The 21,197-nt window shown below is 43.3% G+C and overlaps 1 protein-coding gene across 4 annotated transcripts in view; it reads left to right on the top strand.

Moving 5' to 3' along the window:
- Positions 1 to 21,197, top strand: part of ntrk3b (neurotrophic tyrosine kinase, receptor, type 3b) — a 157,887-nt gene that overhangs the window by 81,372 nt on the left and 55,318 nt on the right. For 2 of the 4 annotated variants that reach the window (XM_076077989.1, XM_076077988.1), the window contains exons 8-11: positions 114 to 413; positions 1,054 to 1,068; positions 4,939 to 4,994; positions 5,787 to 5,889. In XM_076077989.1, coding sequence (XP_075934104.1) covers positions 114 to 413; positions 1,054 to 1,068; positions 4,939 to 4,994; positions 5,787 to 5,889 — 474 coding nt within the window. Of the gene's footprint in view, positions 1 to 113; positions 414 to 1,053; positions 1,069 to 1,526; positions 1,569 to 4,938; positions 4,995 to 5,786; positions 5,890 to 21,197 lie in introns of all 4 variants that reach the window. The other 2 variants (XM_076077991.1, XM_076077990.1) reach the window with 2 other exon arrangements.

Genomic DNA, 21,197 nt, shown 5'->3' with positions numbered 1-21,197 from the left:
GGGGGATCCAGGAACCGCTCATTCTGGTGTTTCCCTCATGCTATGGGTGGATTGTCTTTTTTTTCTCAAATCTGTGACGTAAATTACATAGTTTGTTTCCTTCTTCACTGCAGTTCCTCCGGTCATCCTGAGACTGGCTGAGCCCGAGCAGCGCCACGATACCTGCATCGAGTTCACGGTTCGGGGCTACCCCCAACCCAAGCTGCGCTGGTTTTACAAGCAAAAGGAGATCCCCCAGAACAACTACATCCGAACCGAGATGGACTTCTACCAGGACTACCTGGAGGGCTGCCTGACCTTCCAGAACCCAACGCACATCAACAACGGCAACTACACTCTCGAGGCCAGCAACCCTTTAGGAACGGTCACCAAGACGGTGTATGGTCACTTCCTCATGGCCCCGGATGAAGAAGGTGAGTGGATCATTTCCGCTTGATAGCCATTCCTCACTGTGCTTGTGGCTGATGAGCTATGCACTGTTGGCAGCTGCCAGCACGGATGTCCCCATAATCACAATTGAGAGTATACTCGTGGGGGAAAAAATGACATTTATACAAGGGTTATTAACACATTTTTACTGCCTGAACATCTCCTTCCTGCTCCTAGATTTGAATTACAATAAAAGAGAAAAGAAGAAATTCTGCCAAGTAACTCCCTGATTCCCCCAGCAGCTAGAATGGCCCACTTTTTGGAAATGGGCATCACGATTTGGAATAAGTCTTCGACTAGTTGAATTTCTCGTTTGAATTACCTGTTGTATGAATTACAGGTTCCACCCTCGGTGGAAGAACTACTGGGAGCCTTTAGTTGTTATTAAAATCTCCCTGCGCAGGGTCTAGGTTTGTGGAGTTGATCCCCGCCGGCTGGATCACAGCCGGGGTTCATACACAGTTCAGTCAGGTAGATTTTTTGCCTGCAGTTCGCTCCGAGTTCACAGGGAGGGGGAATAAACCCACAAAGACTGGCAAATTTCTCCCCATGGTCAATATTCCAAGGTTAATACCTTGTGTCAATCGATTGACATAGCGTGACTTTCTGTCTTCTCTTTTGCAGACATAGTGGAATTAGGTGAGTGCTTGCATTTTCAAATTTAACCATACAGTTTATTTGTTTTTGTTGTTTTATACTACTTGTTTGTCTGTCGTCATTATGCACACACACCCACAAACACATCACTTAATGTTGGATGGTCACTGTTAAGATAGTAACCATGGGGAAATTTGTTGACTTTGTGTTGCAGTTCATAAAAAGCTGTTAAGCACTGGTGCTCAAAGTTCTGGACCCTGATGGAATTATACATCTCCAGGATGGCTTTGCTAGACAGAATTTATACCGAATGCTCTGCCCATTCATATGCCTTGCTCAATGGCATCTCAAGTTGTTGAGTCATTCACCTCCACTGCTTGGATCACCCCAGGCTGTCAAGAAATTTAAACAGCTTTTTTCAGGTTGTTCGAGGTCTCTAAAGCACAGCAGCAGCCACTCAGTGGCTTGTGGTTCGCTGCCATTTTTATGATTTGGGAGAGATGATGCTTCAGTGATGCCCTGCTTAACCCTCACACATTTACATATTCTCTCACAGTGACGTGAGCTGTACTGCCACAGTCTACTGCTGCTGGTTGGTAATCTACTTGAGCAGCTGGGCTTTGATGCCTTGATCACCCGTTCGCTGAGCCCTGCCCGGCTTAGTCACTGTTGAAACACCTGTTGATGGTAAATTTACCACCCAAAGTTTTTTTTAATGGTGGAAGACAATTACCTTGCATGGCACCTGGATTCTCGCAACGACAGTTTCTCGTGATTACATATCACACAAAAATCCATCTTGTCAGGCTTCAAGTAATGCTTTTGTATGCGGTAAGCCAGCGCACGGACCAATCAGCGTCTAGGAGCTACTGGCAGCTATGGGCTTAACAACGCTGGTGGCTCCAAACGAGGTTATTGTAGATATAGCATCAGTTATATCATGACTGGAGAGTGTTTCTTCACTGAAAGAAGAACAAAGAACGGGACTGAAGGCTTTTCTCAATGGAAAAGAGGTGTTTGCTCTTCTCCTGACTGGCTTCGGCAAAAGTCTGATTGATCGATGGTTCATCCAATCACCTGCCAAGGTTTTTTGGAAAGTGCCTGCCCTCTTCCAAACAGTTTCCAATGACTGTTGGAAAACTGCAAGGTAGACAAGGCACACTTCCCCTTATAGCAGACAACCATCAATTTTGCCAGAATTTTTCGCTTAATGAGTTGGTTATGAATGCCAGGGAGTTTTTATAATTAGTTTCTAATTGTAATGAACCCAATCGTGTTTTTCCTAAACATACCACGGTGGTTTTGCTACCTTAACGGAAGTTTATTAACTTATTTTAAGTCCAACCATGATGATTTCCCCTAACCTAAGTGGTTTTGTTTGAATTCACAATGTTAACCACGTGTTTGCTGTGACGGTAGGCTGAGCTACCCGGTGTGTTCGAAAGCGGCTGACAAAGCATCAGTATGTGACGAGCTGGATTGAGAACTTGTTGTGATATCTCTGGTAACGTTGGCAGGGGTCGTTGAAGTGAAAATTCCCCAGATTTAATAAAGAGATAGACAAAGCCACTAATGTTAGCTTAAATTCTGATATATTAGGGTCCAGGACCACACAAAATAATGCAGTATGAAATGCTGCTTGGCCTTGGAAATAATGCTGGGTACTGTAGGTAGTAGTAGCACTCTCACCACAGCCCCATTACCACTGCTTTGAAAAATGTTAAGTCAGAAAGACTCAGTATGACGTAGCATTCATGTGGTAGTTGCCCAGGAAACCCAAGGTTTTAGTCATTCTCTTTAGTGGTACTTGCATCAGCGACTCAGCGTGCATAACGCTTCCATTTGAACCCCTAACAGACCACTGCGTTAGCTGGTGACGTTTGAATGTTTGTAAAGCGACCAGTGCAGTCATATTGCTGGAACGATGCTTTGACCAGCTCTCGCGCTGCATCGTAAATCTCCTGTCTGTGATGTGTGGTTTGGCCTCAGGCTGTTGTGGCAGCCTCGCTGTTGACGGCTTAGACTAAGTGGGCTGGTCTGATCTCTGACCTTTGTCAGAGTCTTCTTCCATCTCCATATGAAGGGCCATTCCTTCTAATCAGCCATGGATTATAAAGCAGCGTGGCCGGCGATGGAAACGGATGGGCGGCGACGAGCTGCATTTAGGGCGGGCGAGGACTTCACGGTGCCACACATACACGCACACCCACACAGTGAGGCAGGTGAGAGAGAGGCGTTTGGGTGATAAGAGTGTGAAACATTAAAGCAGCAGTTTGTGAGGAAGCTCAGCCGTAGAAGGGAGAGTGACAGGCCGGTTGATACTAATAATGCTGAGGAGAGAGGAGGGCAGGGGGAGGAGAGGAGAGAGGGATGAAGGGAAGAAGGGACAGATAGATGGTAGTCAGGGCACACACTCAGACGCAGAGCAATGCAATTTACTGTTATGTGTGTGTCTGAGCCAGTGGCAGCCAGTCTACCATGCGGCCATTAATTTGCCCACAATTACTCTCTGATGTCCTGGCTGGAGGGAGGCCTCGGACTGGAGTTTCCCTGACACCGTTTCATTTTGTTTCATGGCTCTGTCTCTGTCCTTTTCTCCCTTCCCCAGAACTCTGCCGTTTGCAGAAACTCCCGTTTGTAGAGGTGTGACATGTAGCATTTTGACATCTTCAGGATTATTTTGAGTCCAGCAGGATCCAGTTCGGTCTGAATATGTGTGTTAGACTTTGAGTTTGTACGGTGCATTTGTCAGTTTATTTAGTTGGACATAATTTAACATTTGTCGCTCTTGGCTTTATGTATATAACTCCTTTTCTGTTTTTATGCGTGTATAATTGTATATACTGTCTGTGTACAAGCATGAGCATGCATTGGTGCAAAACAACAATGTCAAAAATTATAATGTCTTTTCTGTTTTTTTCACCTGAGGCTTGGGCTAAAACTCTGGGTATCAAATGTCAGGCTTTGACAGGCACCTTGTGGTGTCAGACTTAGGAGTGCATTTAAGGTTGTGCAGGCTTCTAACTGAAAGCCTTTTGTCCACTTCTACATATAAAAAATGTTTGTTCATAGAAATGCCATTACCAATTTCTTTCTGCCGTCGATATGATTGCAGATCGTCAATGATCCATATCGGCCCGAAACCAATCTTTTTTTTTTATAGCAGCTGGTATACAAGGATCCAGACTAACTTTTTTCAACACCGCCCCAAAAAATAATTTGAACCGTCCTGAAGTCAGAGTAAACCGTCAACAATGATATTGTTTTCCTTTTACTTTGTTTGTCATCTATATTGTCATTTCTTATTTGTAAAAAAAACAACAATATCAATTAATAATCGATAGCTGAGCAATCGGGGTCATCCCTAATTGTTCATCAACACTTTTCCCCATAGTCTCAAGCTTTTATCACGCATGGCAGTCGTAAGCTTCTTCCTGTTCACTTCAATCCACCTCCTACTAACATGTATTCAATGTACTCTTGATGGCAAGCGCTCTTACTTTCAAGAGTTTATACGCGAATGAGGAAAGCACAAAAAAATATTTTCAATCGGCAATGCGAGCTATCACAAAACATTTATAAGAAACATTTCACCTCGTGGAGATGCTGAAAATATGCAGTCAATTATATACAAGAGAGAGCACATCAGGTATTCTCATTATTAACCCGTGTAAGTGTCACTTGAACTTATTTATTGTGATAATAGGTGCATCAACAGGTTCATACAGTGGATATTAAACAGAAAAAAAGACTTATTCTAGTGCATCCACTGTGCATGCTGCCATAAGAAATCTCACAAAAAGTGTGAAACTCAGTTTACTATGTATTTATTGTAACTGTTGGAGTAAACCACAGCCATTAAAGTTATATTCTCAGCCACTGATGCCTGCTTTGCGTGTTTCTGTGTTTCAGTTCCTTCGACGCCGTCAGGTGGTGATTCTGGCCGACCAGATGAAGACACTTTCGGGGTGAGTTTTCTCTCTAATGATGTTGATGAAACAGCTGCTAAAGACGTTGCCCCCGGACTCAGCGGAGCTGCTGCGCGTCTCGACACATATTTTAACTGCTTTTGTCAGACGACCCTTGGAGGGGGTTTGTTCTGTGTGTTGACATGCAGCGCCAAGGCACAAAGTCTACAATACGCCAATGGATGTTACATCATTTTTTGTTTTCATGTCAGATATTTTGACTTGTCATAGCGGGAAAAGCAAGTAAAATGCATTTCATTAACGCAGTTTAAATCTTAATTTGTAGATTAATTTCCTTTTTTGATAAGAAAACAACTGTTTATTAGATTAATAAACAGCACATTAAATATGAGAACATTTAATCCTGTCGGTTATGATGAGGAGCAAACTGTCTTGTGTAAACCAAAAAAAGGTGTGTTCGGTATTTATTCATTGCTTATACAAATTAGTCAAATTTCTGAAATTTGCTCAGAATAAATTATTGTAATGATGATGAAGATGATGAGACAGCTTTAAAGTAGCTTCTGTAGTTTTATTTTCAAACTGCTCTGAGAGTAAATCTTGCTGCACACAAGGATTATTTTGAAATTATATTCTGTCAACTGGAATACATCGCAGCCAAAACAGGTATTGAGTATTTGTTTCCTTCCCCCAGACTGCTGTAATCTATGAGAAAGCAGTCGTCACAATCTAGTGGATTAAACTCTGATTTGCCATGTTTAAGGTGATCAGAAATCTGGAGAGGATTACGATGTGAACACAGTCTGACGCAGCGTTTTTCCTTCCTCTCAGGTTTCCATCGCCGTGGGTTTGGCGGGCTTCGCTTGCGTCCTCCTCCTCGTCCTTTTTGTTCTCATCAACAAATACGGCCGGCGCTCCAAATTCGGTATGAAAGGTAAGTCTACACGAATAGGCAGACGGGCAGATAGGCAGCCAGACAGTTAGCTTTGTTTTTTCCTGGCCTTTCTGCCAGTTGCATCATTGTGCAGCAAAATCCATTCCGCCGGCTAATCTTCAAAACCTTTGTTCATCAGAAAATGTACATATGCAGCTACTGTAGGAGTCCTGGTTTTACTGCACTTTTACAGAATCGCTACTGCACTTTAGTCACATCCCCAAGAGGACTTTTTAAAAAAAAAAGTCCCTTTTGGATGGGACTATTACACTGGAGTCTTGTCTTGCTGTATGCATCGGGAGTCCTGCTAAATGCCATACATTTGCAAGCACCCATGACTGCTATGTAGAGTGATCGCGGAAGGGATCCTGAATTAATTAGCGGACCCGGCGCTGTCGATCACGCTGAGAAATAAAATAGGATTAAACATGTGCATGCTGAGCTTTCATCTTGTGTCAGCTCCAGGTTTTTGCTCGTCTCTCCGGCGTTGGCGTCGTGGAAGAGGCAAAAAGCCGTCGTGGCCGCTGATTTGAGAACAGGGAGAGCGGAGTGAGGAGAGACGCCGGTAGCGGCTCAGGTCCTGTGGTTCAGTCTCAAGTGTTTTATCAGTTGGCAGGCCAAGTGGTGGTGGGGGGTTGTGTGTCACCCATACAACACACATCCCTGTGTCCCTGTGCGTGGATTCCAGCTTATGATCCTAAATGTACACATTTCCTCTGGTTCTGTTTGTATCCACTCACTGCTCCTTCCCGTCGATTCCCAGCATTATTCACTTTTTGTTACCTTCATTCACACGATGTTCTAATGGCGTGCCGCCGTGACCTCAACATGCGCGTTCCTCATTTCATACCGTAAGCGTGGCGTAAAGTAGCATTAGCTGCTGCCACCCCTTAATTACCTACTTTACAGGATTAGAGTTCGTTACTTACCTCGGTAAAGAACTCTCCGCTGTAATTATTTAGGGGGTGGCAATTATTGCATTGGCCCTAAAGCTGGCTCAAATCAAGGATGAGTCTTAAACAGTAGTTAATGAAGCTTTACAGACGTGTTTGTAATGTCATGGCAAGTCATATGAATTTAAGCCGCGCTAACGCACTAGTTCGACGCCGAGAAAACAATAGTGTAAATTCCTGATGAGAAATAAAAGATGTTGGGAAGAAGAGATCACGTAGAGTGCATCATGAACTCCATGACATGAGGCCAGTTTGACCCTTTGTGTGGGTGTGTACAGTGAGACTACACACATTGCCACAGCTGCTTGCTAATGATGCGGTAACTGTCTTACTTCGATATACGGTAGATGACAATGCGTTTTACACACAATAGAGTAGTTTGATATTTATGATATCCACCCTTAACCATGTAAAAACCATGTAAAACTCAACCAACCTTGAACCTGCAATACAGCACTGCCTTATTTCTACACTTGCATTCGACTACAAGGAGGCTCTGCTTCATGTTGCCGGCAGCGTTTAGAGCGTAGCGTGTTTTTAATGCTCAGAGCGCCCGGTGTTACCTGGGGAGTTATTTCAACTCTTCTGCTAAAAGGGTGCTTCAAATGCAGTTTCAGTACTCTCCTCTGTGGAGCGATGAGGAGCTTAATCTATCTCCTTGATGGCAAGGTTCAAAGTTGTCTTGGACACTGCAGGGCGTCATTTAAAAAATTGCGTCGCCCGGCCATCTCACCGAGCGCCACAAAGGCTCTCCAGAAACACTCGCTGCTCCGTACGATGTGTTAAGATTGCCCGCTTTGCTCAAGGGCACCTCAACATTCTCTGTCAAGAGACAGAGAAAGCTTTTTTTTAAATATATTGTTTTACTCTGCTCAGATTCTTCCCCCAGTCATTTGTGCTCAGCTGCCTCGTTCAAGGTAACAACTAGTTTTATGAATTGCTATGATGGTGCAAGGGGGGGTGAAGCATATTGAAGGTTGAGCATATCACCAGTTTGAGCTATTACCACTGTTGATGGTTTTTTTTCTCCACTTTTTACAGTAAGGTCAGTGTTATGTGGAGCATGTACTGCAGCATAGTGTGCTTCTGCCCTGTTTAACTGTATTGTTGCCATAATGTTTGCTTTATGTCTTCATGTAATGATTAAAAGTGCTAAATTCAAAATTCTGAGCATAGCTAGGGCCCCCACACAACTCTCAACACAGCGAGTCTTTAACATACAGTTTTGTCACATACCTCCAACATTCCCCATGACCTGCACTCGCGCAAAGTGGTTCCAACTGCGCAGAGAACGGCAACAGTGCTGACAGAGGGGTGAGCGCTACGCTCCCACAACGTAGCCGTCGGTCGGGGAGATGTTATCACCTGTAACCACCACGTGTGAGCGGTTCAGAGTAGCGGCCGTGAGGTAGCCAGAGGGGGCTCACATGAAAGCATGCTAAAACCACAGAGAAGCTCGCATAAGAACACACACAGAGGGAGAGCTCAGGTAGACATTACTCCACTCTATCTTTACATAGCGAATAGTCTTTTGCTGCTAATCATCTGAATATTGCATCGTGAACCTATAACCAATTAGACACATCAATATCAGTGCCGCTAGTTCCTCTTCTCCTCCTTTTGTATCAGGTGGTAGTTTGTACCTCCAGCGGTTATACATAAGCCACTTCAGTATAAATAGGGTGTGCTGCTCTCTCCACTGTCACTGTGAGTGATTGAAGGTATAAAGGAGGTGATTGTCAGCATGATTGTCAGCATGGACTCTTTCAGGACGTCACACTGTGCTATACAAGAGCCTGATTTGTCCAGCGTATGTGTATGTGTGTGTGTGTTTTCCCCTCCCACGCTTGTTCTGGAGAATCAGCTGGAAGGCCTGAAGAAGTCATTACCTTTGGTTGGAGCCATAATGGATTTTCGCTCCACTAAATCACTGTGGCTCTTTTGGCTGTTTGAGTTTGATCACCGACCGTTTCTGAGCATCCAATAAAAACTGTTTTTGGGGCGTTTTCTTTCTTTTCTTTTCTTTTTTTTTATGTGGATGTAGGGTGTGTGTGTGTGTGTGTGTGTGTGTTTGTGAGCTACATTCAATTGATTTGCTAGCATTTCAAAGCCTGCCGCCAGGTCTGTCCACTGGCCGCCCCGCATTTACCGCTCTGACTGATATACTCCCGCTCCGTTTATGTGGTTGTAATTGTGGTTTTATGAAAGATGCTTCGCCTGTCTGCATGTGTTCGCGTGTGTGCATGGAAATGGATTTGCACTGTAGATAACCTGTTGCTCTGATCAATATGTTGTCAACTTGCCTTCAAGCCAAAGCATCTTGCCGTGTAAGCAGCGGTCTTATTTTTTACAGTGAATCACAACAGTGGGTTTCAAGTGTCTTTCACACAGATTTTTGTTAGAAGGGAATCAATAATGCGTCTTTAGAAAAAGACACTCAGCATGTCAGTAATGTGTATCACGCTCCCCTGTCATCTTTTATTATGTTCTGGTAGAAGATTACCCCACCCCTGCTGCTGTAAGTGCAGCCAATATACAACAAAGTGTATATCATTTTGTCACCTTCACTGTCTTCGAAATAAAATCTCCTTTAAAAAAAGCAGAGATCGTAGCATTTTGTGTTAAGATCTATTCGTTGCTCCGTCTTTTTTTCAGAGTGGGTGCAGTAGACGTCATTTTGCAAAAACAGGAAAAAAAAAGTGATTTTTTTTTTTTGCATTTCTCCAGTTTGGATGAACACATTTTAAGAAATCTGGTGGTAAATAAACACAATAAGATAATAAAACATGAAAAAACAGAAACCTGACTGATACTCTGTTGACTTTGCTGTTAAATACTTTTTGTCACCATAACAACACAGTAACTCATCCCCGATCTGAATTTTGGAAATAAAACCATTTTGAACTAATTTTGGGGATCCCAATAGGGCTCGGGAATTAATGCCACATTGTGCTGCATTCTGGGTATTTCTGGGGCTCATCCACAATAGTTGTTGGCAGCTGCTGTGTGTTTATATAAGGAGCAGATGATGCTGACGCTATTTTTGGCTACGTGTCACTGCAGAGTTTAGGCTGAAAATATACAGTGAACAAACAAAGGCAGCGAAGGTATAGCACGTCAGGAGAGAGTGACAAATGATGGAGGAGACATCATTGAGTGGCATTTATTTTAGGAAAGCAGGACACTGGTAGTTATTAATCAGTAGTTCAAAGATGTATGCTTTTCTGAAACAAGAAACTTGATATTATTTTTATTGCACTTTTCTTTTTTTATGTAGAATTCAATACAGTAAAAATTCCCTACGAAAACTTTCTTTGTAATGTACAGCTGCAAAGCTGTATGGCTTGCTTTTGGAGGCAAAGTTAGGAGGAAGTTACTTCAACGACACAAGCACATAACCATCCATAAAATCACAGCTTGTCGCTTTACTTAAGTTTTTGTATAAATGAATCACACATGATATAACTAGTTTATTAGAGATAGAGTTGTTTGTTGTTGTTTGCAAGCCTAAAATTCCGGATTGCGTATTGAGTCTATGCACTGATACGATATCACGTTATCCTATCATTTATCAGCTAAGTTACGCTACAGGGGAGCAACGCGTGCCATTCGCTACCCGATCAGTACGATCTGCCTCGATCGGTACTGCACATGTGCAGCATGAGACGAGCCAGAGGGGAGATTGGCTCACCTTATAGGTACTTGCGGAGAGTAAGATGTTAGCCAGAGCTAGAAATTTGGTAATATTCAACACCGGAAATTCTGTCAAACTTCTATGGCATTAATGATTCTCTCTATCTATTTGGTTATATTTCACAAAGGGCTTAACTGGAGCCAGGCAATACAACAATGAAAATCATTAAAATATATACGTATGGATGTGGTATCGGCTTATCGGCAAGTTCATGTATCGGAATCGGGAAGGAACAAATGGGATTGGAACACCTCTAATTGGAAAGCTCGAGAGGTTCTAGTTTGCACGCTGTGGTACCTTCAGACAGAGCTAGGCTGGTAACAGGCTTTATGCTAAGCTAAGCTAACTAGGCTGCTGACTGTAGATTCATATTTACATATTTGCTCTTGGCAAGGAAGCAACAAAGCAAATTTTATACTATTTACATTAAATACTGGAATTTTAATTCCTGTTTAAGTCTTGACCTATTTGTTGCTACATTAAAAGGGTTAACACTTAACTTAAACTGTAATTGTTGTCAACTTGTAAACATTTTTACCATGTTGCTTCTGTACAATTTATTATTCAGTACATTTGTATTCATGTATTTGTTTGTTACATGTTACAAGTTAGGAAAGCAGTTTTTAAGTCAACCCTGATGTTGAATGATGCAGTCACTTTAACACAGTGAGGGTTACGGCTTGTCAATTAAACACTGGTATCTAATCAGTACTTCGTATCGGCCGACACCCAGGTATCGCTATCGGTATCGAGACTTAAAAAGTTGGATTGGTGCATCCCCAGTGCAGAATGCATCTGAAAGAAATTTGGCCCTCATTCTTTAACCCTTTTAAATACGATGGGGCTGACATTTTTAAGACATTCTTCACAGTTTTCAGGTTTTCAGACATGCAGATGACATATAGGATAATCCCAGAGATGACCAGAACCCACTGACACACACACCTGCTTCACACACACACACACACACACAAACACACAATCTGTACCCTGCGGCGTCCTGCTAGCCTCTGTGATCCAGGCGTGTGTGTGTCAAGGCGGCTTACCCTCCTCTTCGCTACATTACCTGAACCAGGCCTGGGGATGATCAGGCCCACAAACACACACACACACACACACACACACACACACACACACACACTGCAGCATTTACCGCATCACTGCCTTTCTTGGCCTCCAGTGGCCGGAGTGAGCTCTGCCCCTTAAGCGGTGAGACTTGTCCATCCGCAGACAGACGGCACGACTGCTGCTCTGCGTCTGGACGATTGTCAAGCACGCACACTCAGCCAAGGATCTTTCAATTAAACGTGATTTACATAGTCCATTCAACACAAAGTCATGCATGCAATGGAGTGGTGGAAAGTCACTAAGTGCAGTTACACAAGTACAGCACAATTTCCTAGTAAATATTTCCATTTTATAATGCTTCTACTTCGCTTCATTTCAGAGAAGCATTGTACTTTTTCCTCCAGTACATTTATCTGACATCTATAGTTACATTTTACACAGAAACCTACCATGACTTTGTAAAATGTGACATTAAGGTTTTAACTACCAGATAATAACTTATATAAAGTACAGTAGTTAAAATGAGCTCCACCTCGACCACCTGCAACATTTAAATACTGACTAATTGTAATTTATAAGTAATACAAATAGATATAACTTCCGAGGCAACGCATTTAATATTAAGCACCAGTTTCATCAATTCGTCATGCTAGTGAAGATATTTAAATAAAGATAGCTCACTCAACTGCCAATTTCACACGCTGAACAACATAATTGATTTCAACATTTATTTCCATGTCAGCAAGATATCGCATGTCTATTTTGGTGGAAATGACATGGGATAGTGGAAAACATCTGGATGAAGTGGTGATGACAGAGAGCAGCATTACAAAAGGACCAGTTTACATATCAGGGATTCTGAGCAAAGTCTTAAAAAAAAAAAAGCTGTGCAATTGGTTAAAAGCAAAAATACAACATAATTGAAAGTGCAAATCTAAGTCACAGAGGCCAGACAAGAGCTAGTAAGAGCACTCTTACTAATCATGTGCAGATGGAGAATTTTGAATGGAAAAGAAAACAGATGTTTTGCTTCCTTGTTTCTGGACATGGTGTTTCAGGGACATTTCAAACACCTTTTAAACCACAGTGTACGAGGGATAACGGAGCACAAACCCTCCCGTCTTTCTTTTCCTGCACAAATGGTGTTTACTCTTTGCTCAGTTGCTATACAGCACCAGCCATCATAATTGGCTGTAATTCATTCTTCTGAGCGCATGCGACAGATGGGCACTGCCAAGAAAACAGCAGAGAAACAGGCACGCTGGGGGGGGAATGTTTTTTGCTTAATCTTTTCCCCAGAAAAGAAGGCCTCGTTTTCTTTTTTTCCAGGAAGTAAAGTTCCTCTACCATCATGTCTGTCGTCAGATCGGTGTCAGATCGCGGTGCGCTTTCAGTGACCACTAGAAGGATTGAGATGCTGCCTGCGACCTCTCAGCCGCAGCATTATCTCACATGTCGTTCCTCAGCTCTTTTAGCACCTTTTTAGAAAATAAGAAAAAAAAAAGTGGCCTGTTTACTTATTTATCTCACTTAAAGTTGCATGAGAGCCTTCCCTGGGGTTTTGCCTGTCCCTGGATGGATATACAGAGTGCAGGGTGGCCTAGGGTTGTTTTGTGTATTTCAGTACAAATAGGATTTCTATTTATTGTTTTTTATTTTATTCTGGACCTTGGACTGTCAGCACAAGACCGCTAACAGCTAAGTGCCCTCTCGGTGTCCTTCTGCAGAGCCGCAGCCCCGCTCTATCTGTATTGCATCGCAAAGTAACTTCCCGGGCTTGCAGAGTGGTTTTGTTCAAATGTACTTTGACTGGGTGTTTGGAAGCCTCTTCCCTTTTTAAGTCTTAAGCTATCAATAGTTCAGAAGGTTGCCGTGGGTCCTCTGAGTTTAACAATGGCTTAAAACATCTTTAAAGTTTCAGCACATGGCAGAACACTGATGTAGGAGCGGAGGAAGATGCCGTACTTTTTTTCAACCGCCGGCTTTCAGAGCTTCTTTGGCTTCATCCCCACAGGGAATTGTTTAAAAAAAATATCATGTTTGCTTCCATTTTTTTTGTTCCAGCCACAGAAAGAGTCTTGACATTTTGTCTTGTAATGAATACACATGTAGTTGCACTTTAAATCATTTAAGAGGCAGGACTGTCTTCGACGCGGCTGAACAATAGGTATAGGCAACTTCTACATCTCCGTGTTTCAATTCGTATTGATCAGGGAAAGCTGCTGCTCCGTACTGCTTCATTGTGTGCTTCATCTGGAGCAGAGAAAAACCTCATTCCAAACAGCAAGCACGGTGCTTTTGTTCCGATGCCATTCCAATTAAGTGTATTAGTATTGTTAGAGCGAGCGCAACGCCTAACCATTTCTGAATTTTCACACTCAAAACCTTCACTTAGCTTATTGCAGCACCACATTTCTTAATTTCTTTTCTTTTTTTTCAGCTTTTTGCTGTTGGCCACTTCTTTTTGAAGACCTGGGTTTTGCTTGAATTCACAGTTGGGGGACTTTGTACATTTAACTTTTCTGCTGTATCACTCTGTAACTACTAACCTCTGTAGCCAGTGGGATTGCTGCTCCACCATTGTAAATCACATCGTTGGCACATTCTGGGTACAGATGCATTCATGCCGTACCACCTTTTTTTCTGTGAGGGGCGAGATAATCTATGAGCTCCGTAAGTAATCACAAACGCATTTATTTCTGCCTTGAACTTTCGTTCAACCTCCCAACAATACAGTACCCCCCCCCCCCCCCCCCCCCCGCCCTCCATTCCTGGAGGACTTCGCTAATGATTATTGCGCTCATATGTTCTGCAATTTTACACTGGGCCTGGAAATAGACTCGTGCGGTATATAGCGATGATGAGTTTCCGCCGAGTTAATGAACATTAAGGGGCTCAGCAGACGGCCCTCGGCGAACTCAGCTTGGACAGCACTCCTCACATCTTGCAGTGCAGCACTGACGGCTCCCCGCTGTCCACGCCGAGTCAGCGGGACTTGTTTTTAGGGAGCAGCCCTTGTTGTTAACATTATGGGAAAAAAGCCATGTTCAAGGCCTGCTGTGGCTGAAAAAAATATATACGGCCCAAATATGAGAGTTTGCCTCCTCAACTGCTATTACGACAACTCGGCAGCCAGCTAACTGACTGGAAAAACAGCACGCTGCACTATAAAAGAGAAGCGGCTGAATGAGGAGGTGTGCACAGCTCAGTTGTAAACCTCCCAGCTTGTGCAGCTCAACAATTCAGCCCTCCGTTCCTCTCCGGAAAAAATCCTTTTGGCATGACTCCAGTTTGGGTTTTCAACTTTCTGAGCGCTTCTTATACCACGCGGGAGAGCATCTACTCAGAGGTGGGGAGGTGGTTTTTGGGGTCTGAGATGAGAGCCCTGCATACATTTAAAAATAAAAATAAAATAAAATACTGAAAAAGAGAAGCACGCTGTGACCACTAGTTCAGTGTGGATTCTAGCCACCGGCCCGGCAAACGGCTCGTGTTATGTAACCGCCAAATGTAGGGTGCTGCATGCTCAACTCCTACGCTGGAGAGGAATTGTGATCCTTTTATACTGACAGAGATAAAATACCAGCTACTGCACTGAAATTGATTTCTTCGCTGAATCAATGGTTATGCGAAGGTGTGTTTTGGTAATGACAGCATTCTATATCATAAGAGTGAGTGTATTTACTACAATCTATCCAAATATAATGGCGACAGTACTGTAAGTACTGCATCATAGGTTTAACAGGATTCTGCTCTACAGGATATTGAACAGTCACAGCACTATGTGTTTGATATTCTAATTTGTATTATATAACAGTAAAATGTATCCAGATGCAAGAATGACAATAATAAATGCAATAATGACAGTTCTCCTGGATACTGCAGTAATGACATCATACTGTAGTGTATATATATAATATATAATATTATATATTATTATTCTAATCATACAATAAACAGTGAGAAAGCTCTTCTATATGTTATTATATTTAAAGTTATAAACATATGTTGCCGTTCTACATACTTTTGTTGTAAGGTAATGATTGCGTGTACAGTATTCTACATTATTCTCATCACCGATGATACCAGCTTGTTATGTGAAGCGTATGTTAAGTATGTAGCAAAGCATTCTGAAGATAAAATGTATCAAACATGTATTAAAAACAACAATAGTACGCTAAAGGTGTAATGTAATAAGACAATATTGTGCAATTGGTGTATTAATGACACTTCTATACTGCAGTATATATATATATATATATATATATCTGTAGCTTGTATCACAGCATATTACTTTGAGAAATACTGACAGGAATATACTACTATAAAACAGTAGAAGTAGCCTACTATAGGTACATATATGAGTGACATTATCCTATAGGTGTATTACTGATGTACCACAGTATGTTATCAACTGTGAGGCAGTTCAATTAGATGTTCACCATAATTGCTTGTTGATATAATGCATTTTTGCTTTCAGTACAAACGAGCCAATTATTATTATTATTATTATTATTATAAACAGTGACAGGATGACTCCATATATTGTATAACAGCAAACGTATATAAGCATACATAAGCATGAGAATATTGCACTGAAGCTGTAGCCCTGGTCATCTTGCTGACGGGGTGCGTTCCCAATGGGCCGACAGCCCTTTTTTTTGTCTGACTGTTCCATAAAACAGTTAGATTGGACTATTGTTTTTCTTCATGTCACTGGGTGATGATGATAGAGAAGAGAGAGCGTTGAGTTGTCTTCAGTGTTTGACAAATATCAGCGAAGCAATTGATGACAAAACACATTAAGAGTTGAATTGATTGCGCTTCGGAAAACGCCGGTGGCAGCAACTACACAGGTTTTTATTTTATCTTCAGTTACATTAACCGTCGTTGTGGCATGTCTTGACAAATCTTAAATTGAAGGTGTCGATGAATAAATAATAATGAAGGCTTAATTAATGATTCTTAATCACGAACGTTCTGATCAGTCAGCAGTAGGCGCGGTTTAAAATATTAATAGCTATTTACAGACTGTGTGGGCCAAAACGCACAAGAGGACCAATAAAATATTGAATTGGCCTATTAAAATATGCAAAGGGTGGGGGTGGGGGGGGGGGGGGTTGTTCATCACACTGGAGTATACAGTTTTACAACGCCACACAGTCACTGCAAGGATTCGTCTTTTCTGGATACAGAATTCATATATTGTAGTATATTGAATCATGTTAGCTGCTCTAATATTTAAAAAATAGTTTATACAGCGTGGGGGGTCAGGACCCCTAAAGTGCCCCCACAAAGAGGGCACCAAAGTACGAAAGGATTCCTGCTTTCTCCTGTGAAGTAACTACCTACGTTCACCTATTCAGGCCTCTAAAAAATGAAAGAAAATCGATCTCGTTCTAAAAATAATCTTGGCTACAAACTGCAGCAATAGACGCACCGTATGCAGCACGTCTAGCGGCCCAGTAGGCCTGACTTCCTCCCGCTACTTACGGAGCTGTCCTTCCATCAGCTGCACTTTTCCTTCTATTCCCATCGGCTCATGTTCCCCATCAGCCTCTCCCCACCTCTGGGACCTCTGGGACCGGGCAGACCGCAGCGTCCGTGTTATAGAGTGCAAGCCTCCATCTTTCATGAGGATGGTTAAAGTTTTAGCTCTAGAGAGTAATTGTTGTGTAATCACAACTAGGGGATTCATTATTCATAGAGGCAGGCGCACACGGAGCACATACACACAAAGTGAATCTCCTCCAATCTCTTTCTGCATATCTATTTGTGTCTCTCTCTCTCTCTCTCCCTCTGCCTTTCTTTCCATATGTCTCTCTAACATCCCATCACCTCTCTCTCTCTTTTTCTCATCTCTCTTCCCACACTAATGGAGTTAGTGAGCACAGAGGATGAAACAATTAAAACAAAATTCATTTGAATGAATTAAAGAGCAGGGAGCTGCGGTGTGGCTGACACTTCTGAGGCAAGACGAATTATCCTGCATGGCTGGTTTAGTAGCATTTTTACAGTGGCCTCGTCACACCTCATTAACCTGTGCATTAACCCACGGAGAAGCATCGATGGTGCGCCGTAATGCAAAGTAGGCCGAGGGGAGCGAAGGTGTGAGGGAGGAAAAGGTTGCCGCTCCGAGTTGATGTCGCTCTGGACCCTCATGATGGACTCCTACTTCTACCTGTGAGCCTTTTCCCCAGTGTGCAGCAACAGGAGATGCACACGATGCACCGCACCGGCTCACGGAAAAGACTTTAGAGGTCGTTAAGGAAATGCCAAGGCCATCTGTGCCGCTCTAAGAGGGTGTGAAATGAAGACGGAGAGTGTGTCACACCGCGATGAGAGGTCATTACTGGCTCCTCAAAGGCAGCAGATTATGTCAGTTTTACAGGTCACTGCATTCTTTTTTATTTCTTTTTTATCCTCTTTGCCCCCGCACGACACCTTAACGCTTGCTAATGAGTCCAGGAGTGTCCGGGGTTCAAATGCGCATCAGGAGTTGGGACCCTCGGGAAACAGCAGCTAAACGGCCGTTTGCCGACATTGCTTCTTGTGCTTGGAGTCCCCACAACAATCGCTCTCTCTCTCTCTCTCCTTGACACTTTATGTGTTTGTATGTGGCTTAATGGCTGAATACACCCGGCAGGTTGTGCATCATGCTCGCTCAAAGGTGCTGCTTTCATTTGACTGGACTGCCTGTGATCCAGGGGGGGTTCACCTTGTGATGCCCTGCTCACGTGTTCTGAAGCGGAGCGGGGGTTTTCTGACACGACTTCACTGACTTCCGAGTCTGAAAAAAGTCTGAAGAGGGCAAAGCTCCAGCAACACTTGCAGTAGAAGCCGCTCTCGGCTTATACTGTGTTCTGTTGCTGACGCCGACCTGTGACCTGTCTGTGGCGAGGAGCATTAGAAAACACGACTTCCCTGCAGGAAGCCGTATATAGCTTCAGGGATTCAGACCTCGGAAACTGAGGTGCAATGCCATTGTCACCAAGTCATGTGCATTCCTTTTTATTTCCTGTCTACTTTGAAAATAAGTACACAACTTCTTTATGCACCACATTAGTGTTCACTTACAGTGCTCACTGTTTCTATAGCGAATCACCCAAACTATCAGAAGGCATCTTCTGATCCCCGTCTATCTTGGGGAGTGTCCAGGTGTCCCATTAATTACAGTGCGTCCTATCTCCACCTGATGTCACTGCATTCCTCCTGCTAACTGCGCATTCATGCAAGGTTTTTCGGCGCTGCACCACCATTTTGCTTTCACCTCTGGTAACCAGAAATCGGACAAGAAAACCCTCGAGTGCTTGCGCAAGTATGCCACTGAAACTATGACCTCTCTGTCAGAGAGATAAACCACCCCCCTCCAGTAAAGGCACGTCTGTTCGGCCGTCATTCTTAAATAAAAAATTATAAAACACTCCCGGAAGACATTCCGTCTTTCTATTCTATTCACTGTGCATTCAAGAGCCCTCTGAAAATCCAATCGGTGCCGCGATGTTGTATTGTGGCCGTAATATTGCGTTGCAGCTGCTTGGCAAAGCGGCTTTATTTCTGTGTTTGGGCTTCATGGCAGCTAACTGGCAGGGAGATAAACTCCATGCGGCCCAGGGGAGCGTGGTGATGATGAGCTAAACAAACAGGCTAACAGCGCCGCAGCATAACGGAGTGTGCTGAACGCAGCATGTTCTTTATGCATGGGGAGGGAGAGGAGAGGGGCAATGATGGGGGCGGAATAGAGGAGAGGGGGGGGTGTTTAGGGAGCTCTGACAGGCTGGCTCAGCTGTGTTTTAGCTAATGGGTGAACTGGCTACTCTGCTGACTCTGTCGCTGTTGGGATGAGCGTTTCACTGTAGTGGGTTCAATTCCTTTTTACCCAGGGTCTCTCAAACACATCTCTCCAGTCCTGAGAGATGGGGGGTTAAACAGCCATGAATATATTAATTACTGCTACCGCAAAAAAATTACACACAAGTAGGTAAAACCGACGTCCAAATAAACACACAGCGTCTTCAATTTTTGAGTGCATCATATCATATGCACGATGTGCAGAACTGCCCTTTTTATTCTCATCCTGTGCACAGATTGTTACATATGTAAGAGGTCTGGAGATGCATTGTGTGTGTGTGTGTGTGTGTGTGTGTGTGTGTGTGTGTGTGTGTGTGTGTGTGTGTGTGTGTGTGGGCACACTTGATTTAACACCACCTCCAGGGACTGAGCTTTAATTTAAGAGCGTCTTCATGGAGACCACGGCACTTTCTGGGTCATGTGAGAGCTGGCATCCCTTGGATTTATACATCATCCTCCTCCCAAACCCTACACACACACACACACACACACACACACACACACACACACACACACACACACACACACAAGGACACACACACACATGTATTTAAATGTCAATGGGTGTGTGCAGACAAAGAGAGAAAGGGAGACAGGGTCTAGTTTGTGTGCTTGTGTTTTATGTGTGTGTCCAGTATCTTTGCTCTGTCAACAGCAGAACACAGTTGAAGCCTATTTCCACCGAGAGAGGGGCAGCAATATGTTTTGGACCAAAGCTGCGGCTGAGATAAGATCCACGGCACTGCAGTCCACAATCTGATCCTGCCACTGTGCCAGAGGGCAAAATCCAATTTCCTCCACACTGCGGAAAAAGAAGAAGAAGCAAAACAAGAAGAGCAAAACATTTTTTAATCAATGATTAATGCTTTGCAGGAGGTGACTATTTATCTCAAATTATTGCAGCTAACATATTGTTTGTACTCTCGGTAGGTTTTTGGCAGAATAATTGTGTGATAAGGCCTGGCACATCTTTAACCTGAGCTTTTGTCTCTCCCTGGCCTTCCTCCACCAGGCCATGTTTGCCCTCTCACAACATGACATTTGGAGCGCAAATTGTCTGGCCTTTCAGAAGGCCGGACTGTCTAGCTCGTCAGACAAAACAGTCTCTCAGATAACTGCTCCATCCTCAATTATTAGACTTCTTTGAACTGAATGCTCCCTGCGCCGTGCTTGTCTGTCATCTGCAGGAGATAAGCACGGGAGGGGAGGGGGGGGGGGGGGCAAATGTTGATTTGCTACTGGACTTTATCTGACAGTGTTACACTGGGTGGGGACAGGCACTTGCTCATAGGTCAGCATGGCACCTTAAGAGATCTTACCAAAACACTAGGACAAAGAGAAGTCACCTCCCTTCGGGTGTCCCCATTGGATCTTATTTTGGAAAACAATATGTAAAGTAGTCAATGGTTTGAATTGTGCCATGAATTTAAAAGATAATCTTGCAAGTCAAGAGAGTCGCAGTTTGTCTTAGATTTGTCTTCAGCATCAGTGAATTGCATCTCTCGTCTCTCGCGCAATGCCCGTCACCAACACGGCGGTTACCTTGGCTCGCTAGCTAGCTCGGTAACTTAGCTATATGTATGCACAAATGTAGCGTTATTCAATGGGATGTGTTTTATCCATCGACTCTTTTTGTCTGCCGGGAAAACATCCAGTAGATTCAAACGGAATCAAAAAAAATTCTGTGTCTCGTCATTGACTACCAGACATATTTTTTCGGCCAACAGGAAGTGACGGGACTT

This window comes from Anarhichas minor, unplaced genomic scaffold (genome assembly GCF_050575085.1).
Source record: "Anarhichas minor isolate MPS153535 unplaced genomic scaffold, ASM5057508v1 ptg000062l, whole genome shotgun sequence".
NCBI lineage: Eukaryota > Metazoa > Chordata > Actinopteri > Perciformes > Anarhichadidae > Anarhichas > Anarhichas minor.
Note: the sequence above shows the minus strand (reverse complement) of the source record. Positions and strands in the feature narration are given on the sequence as shown.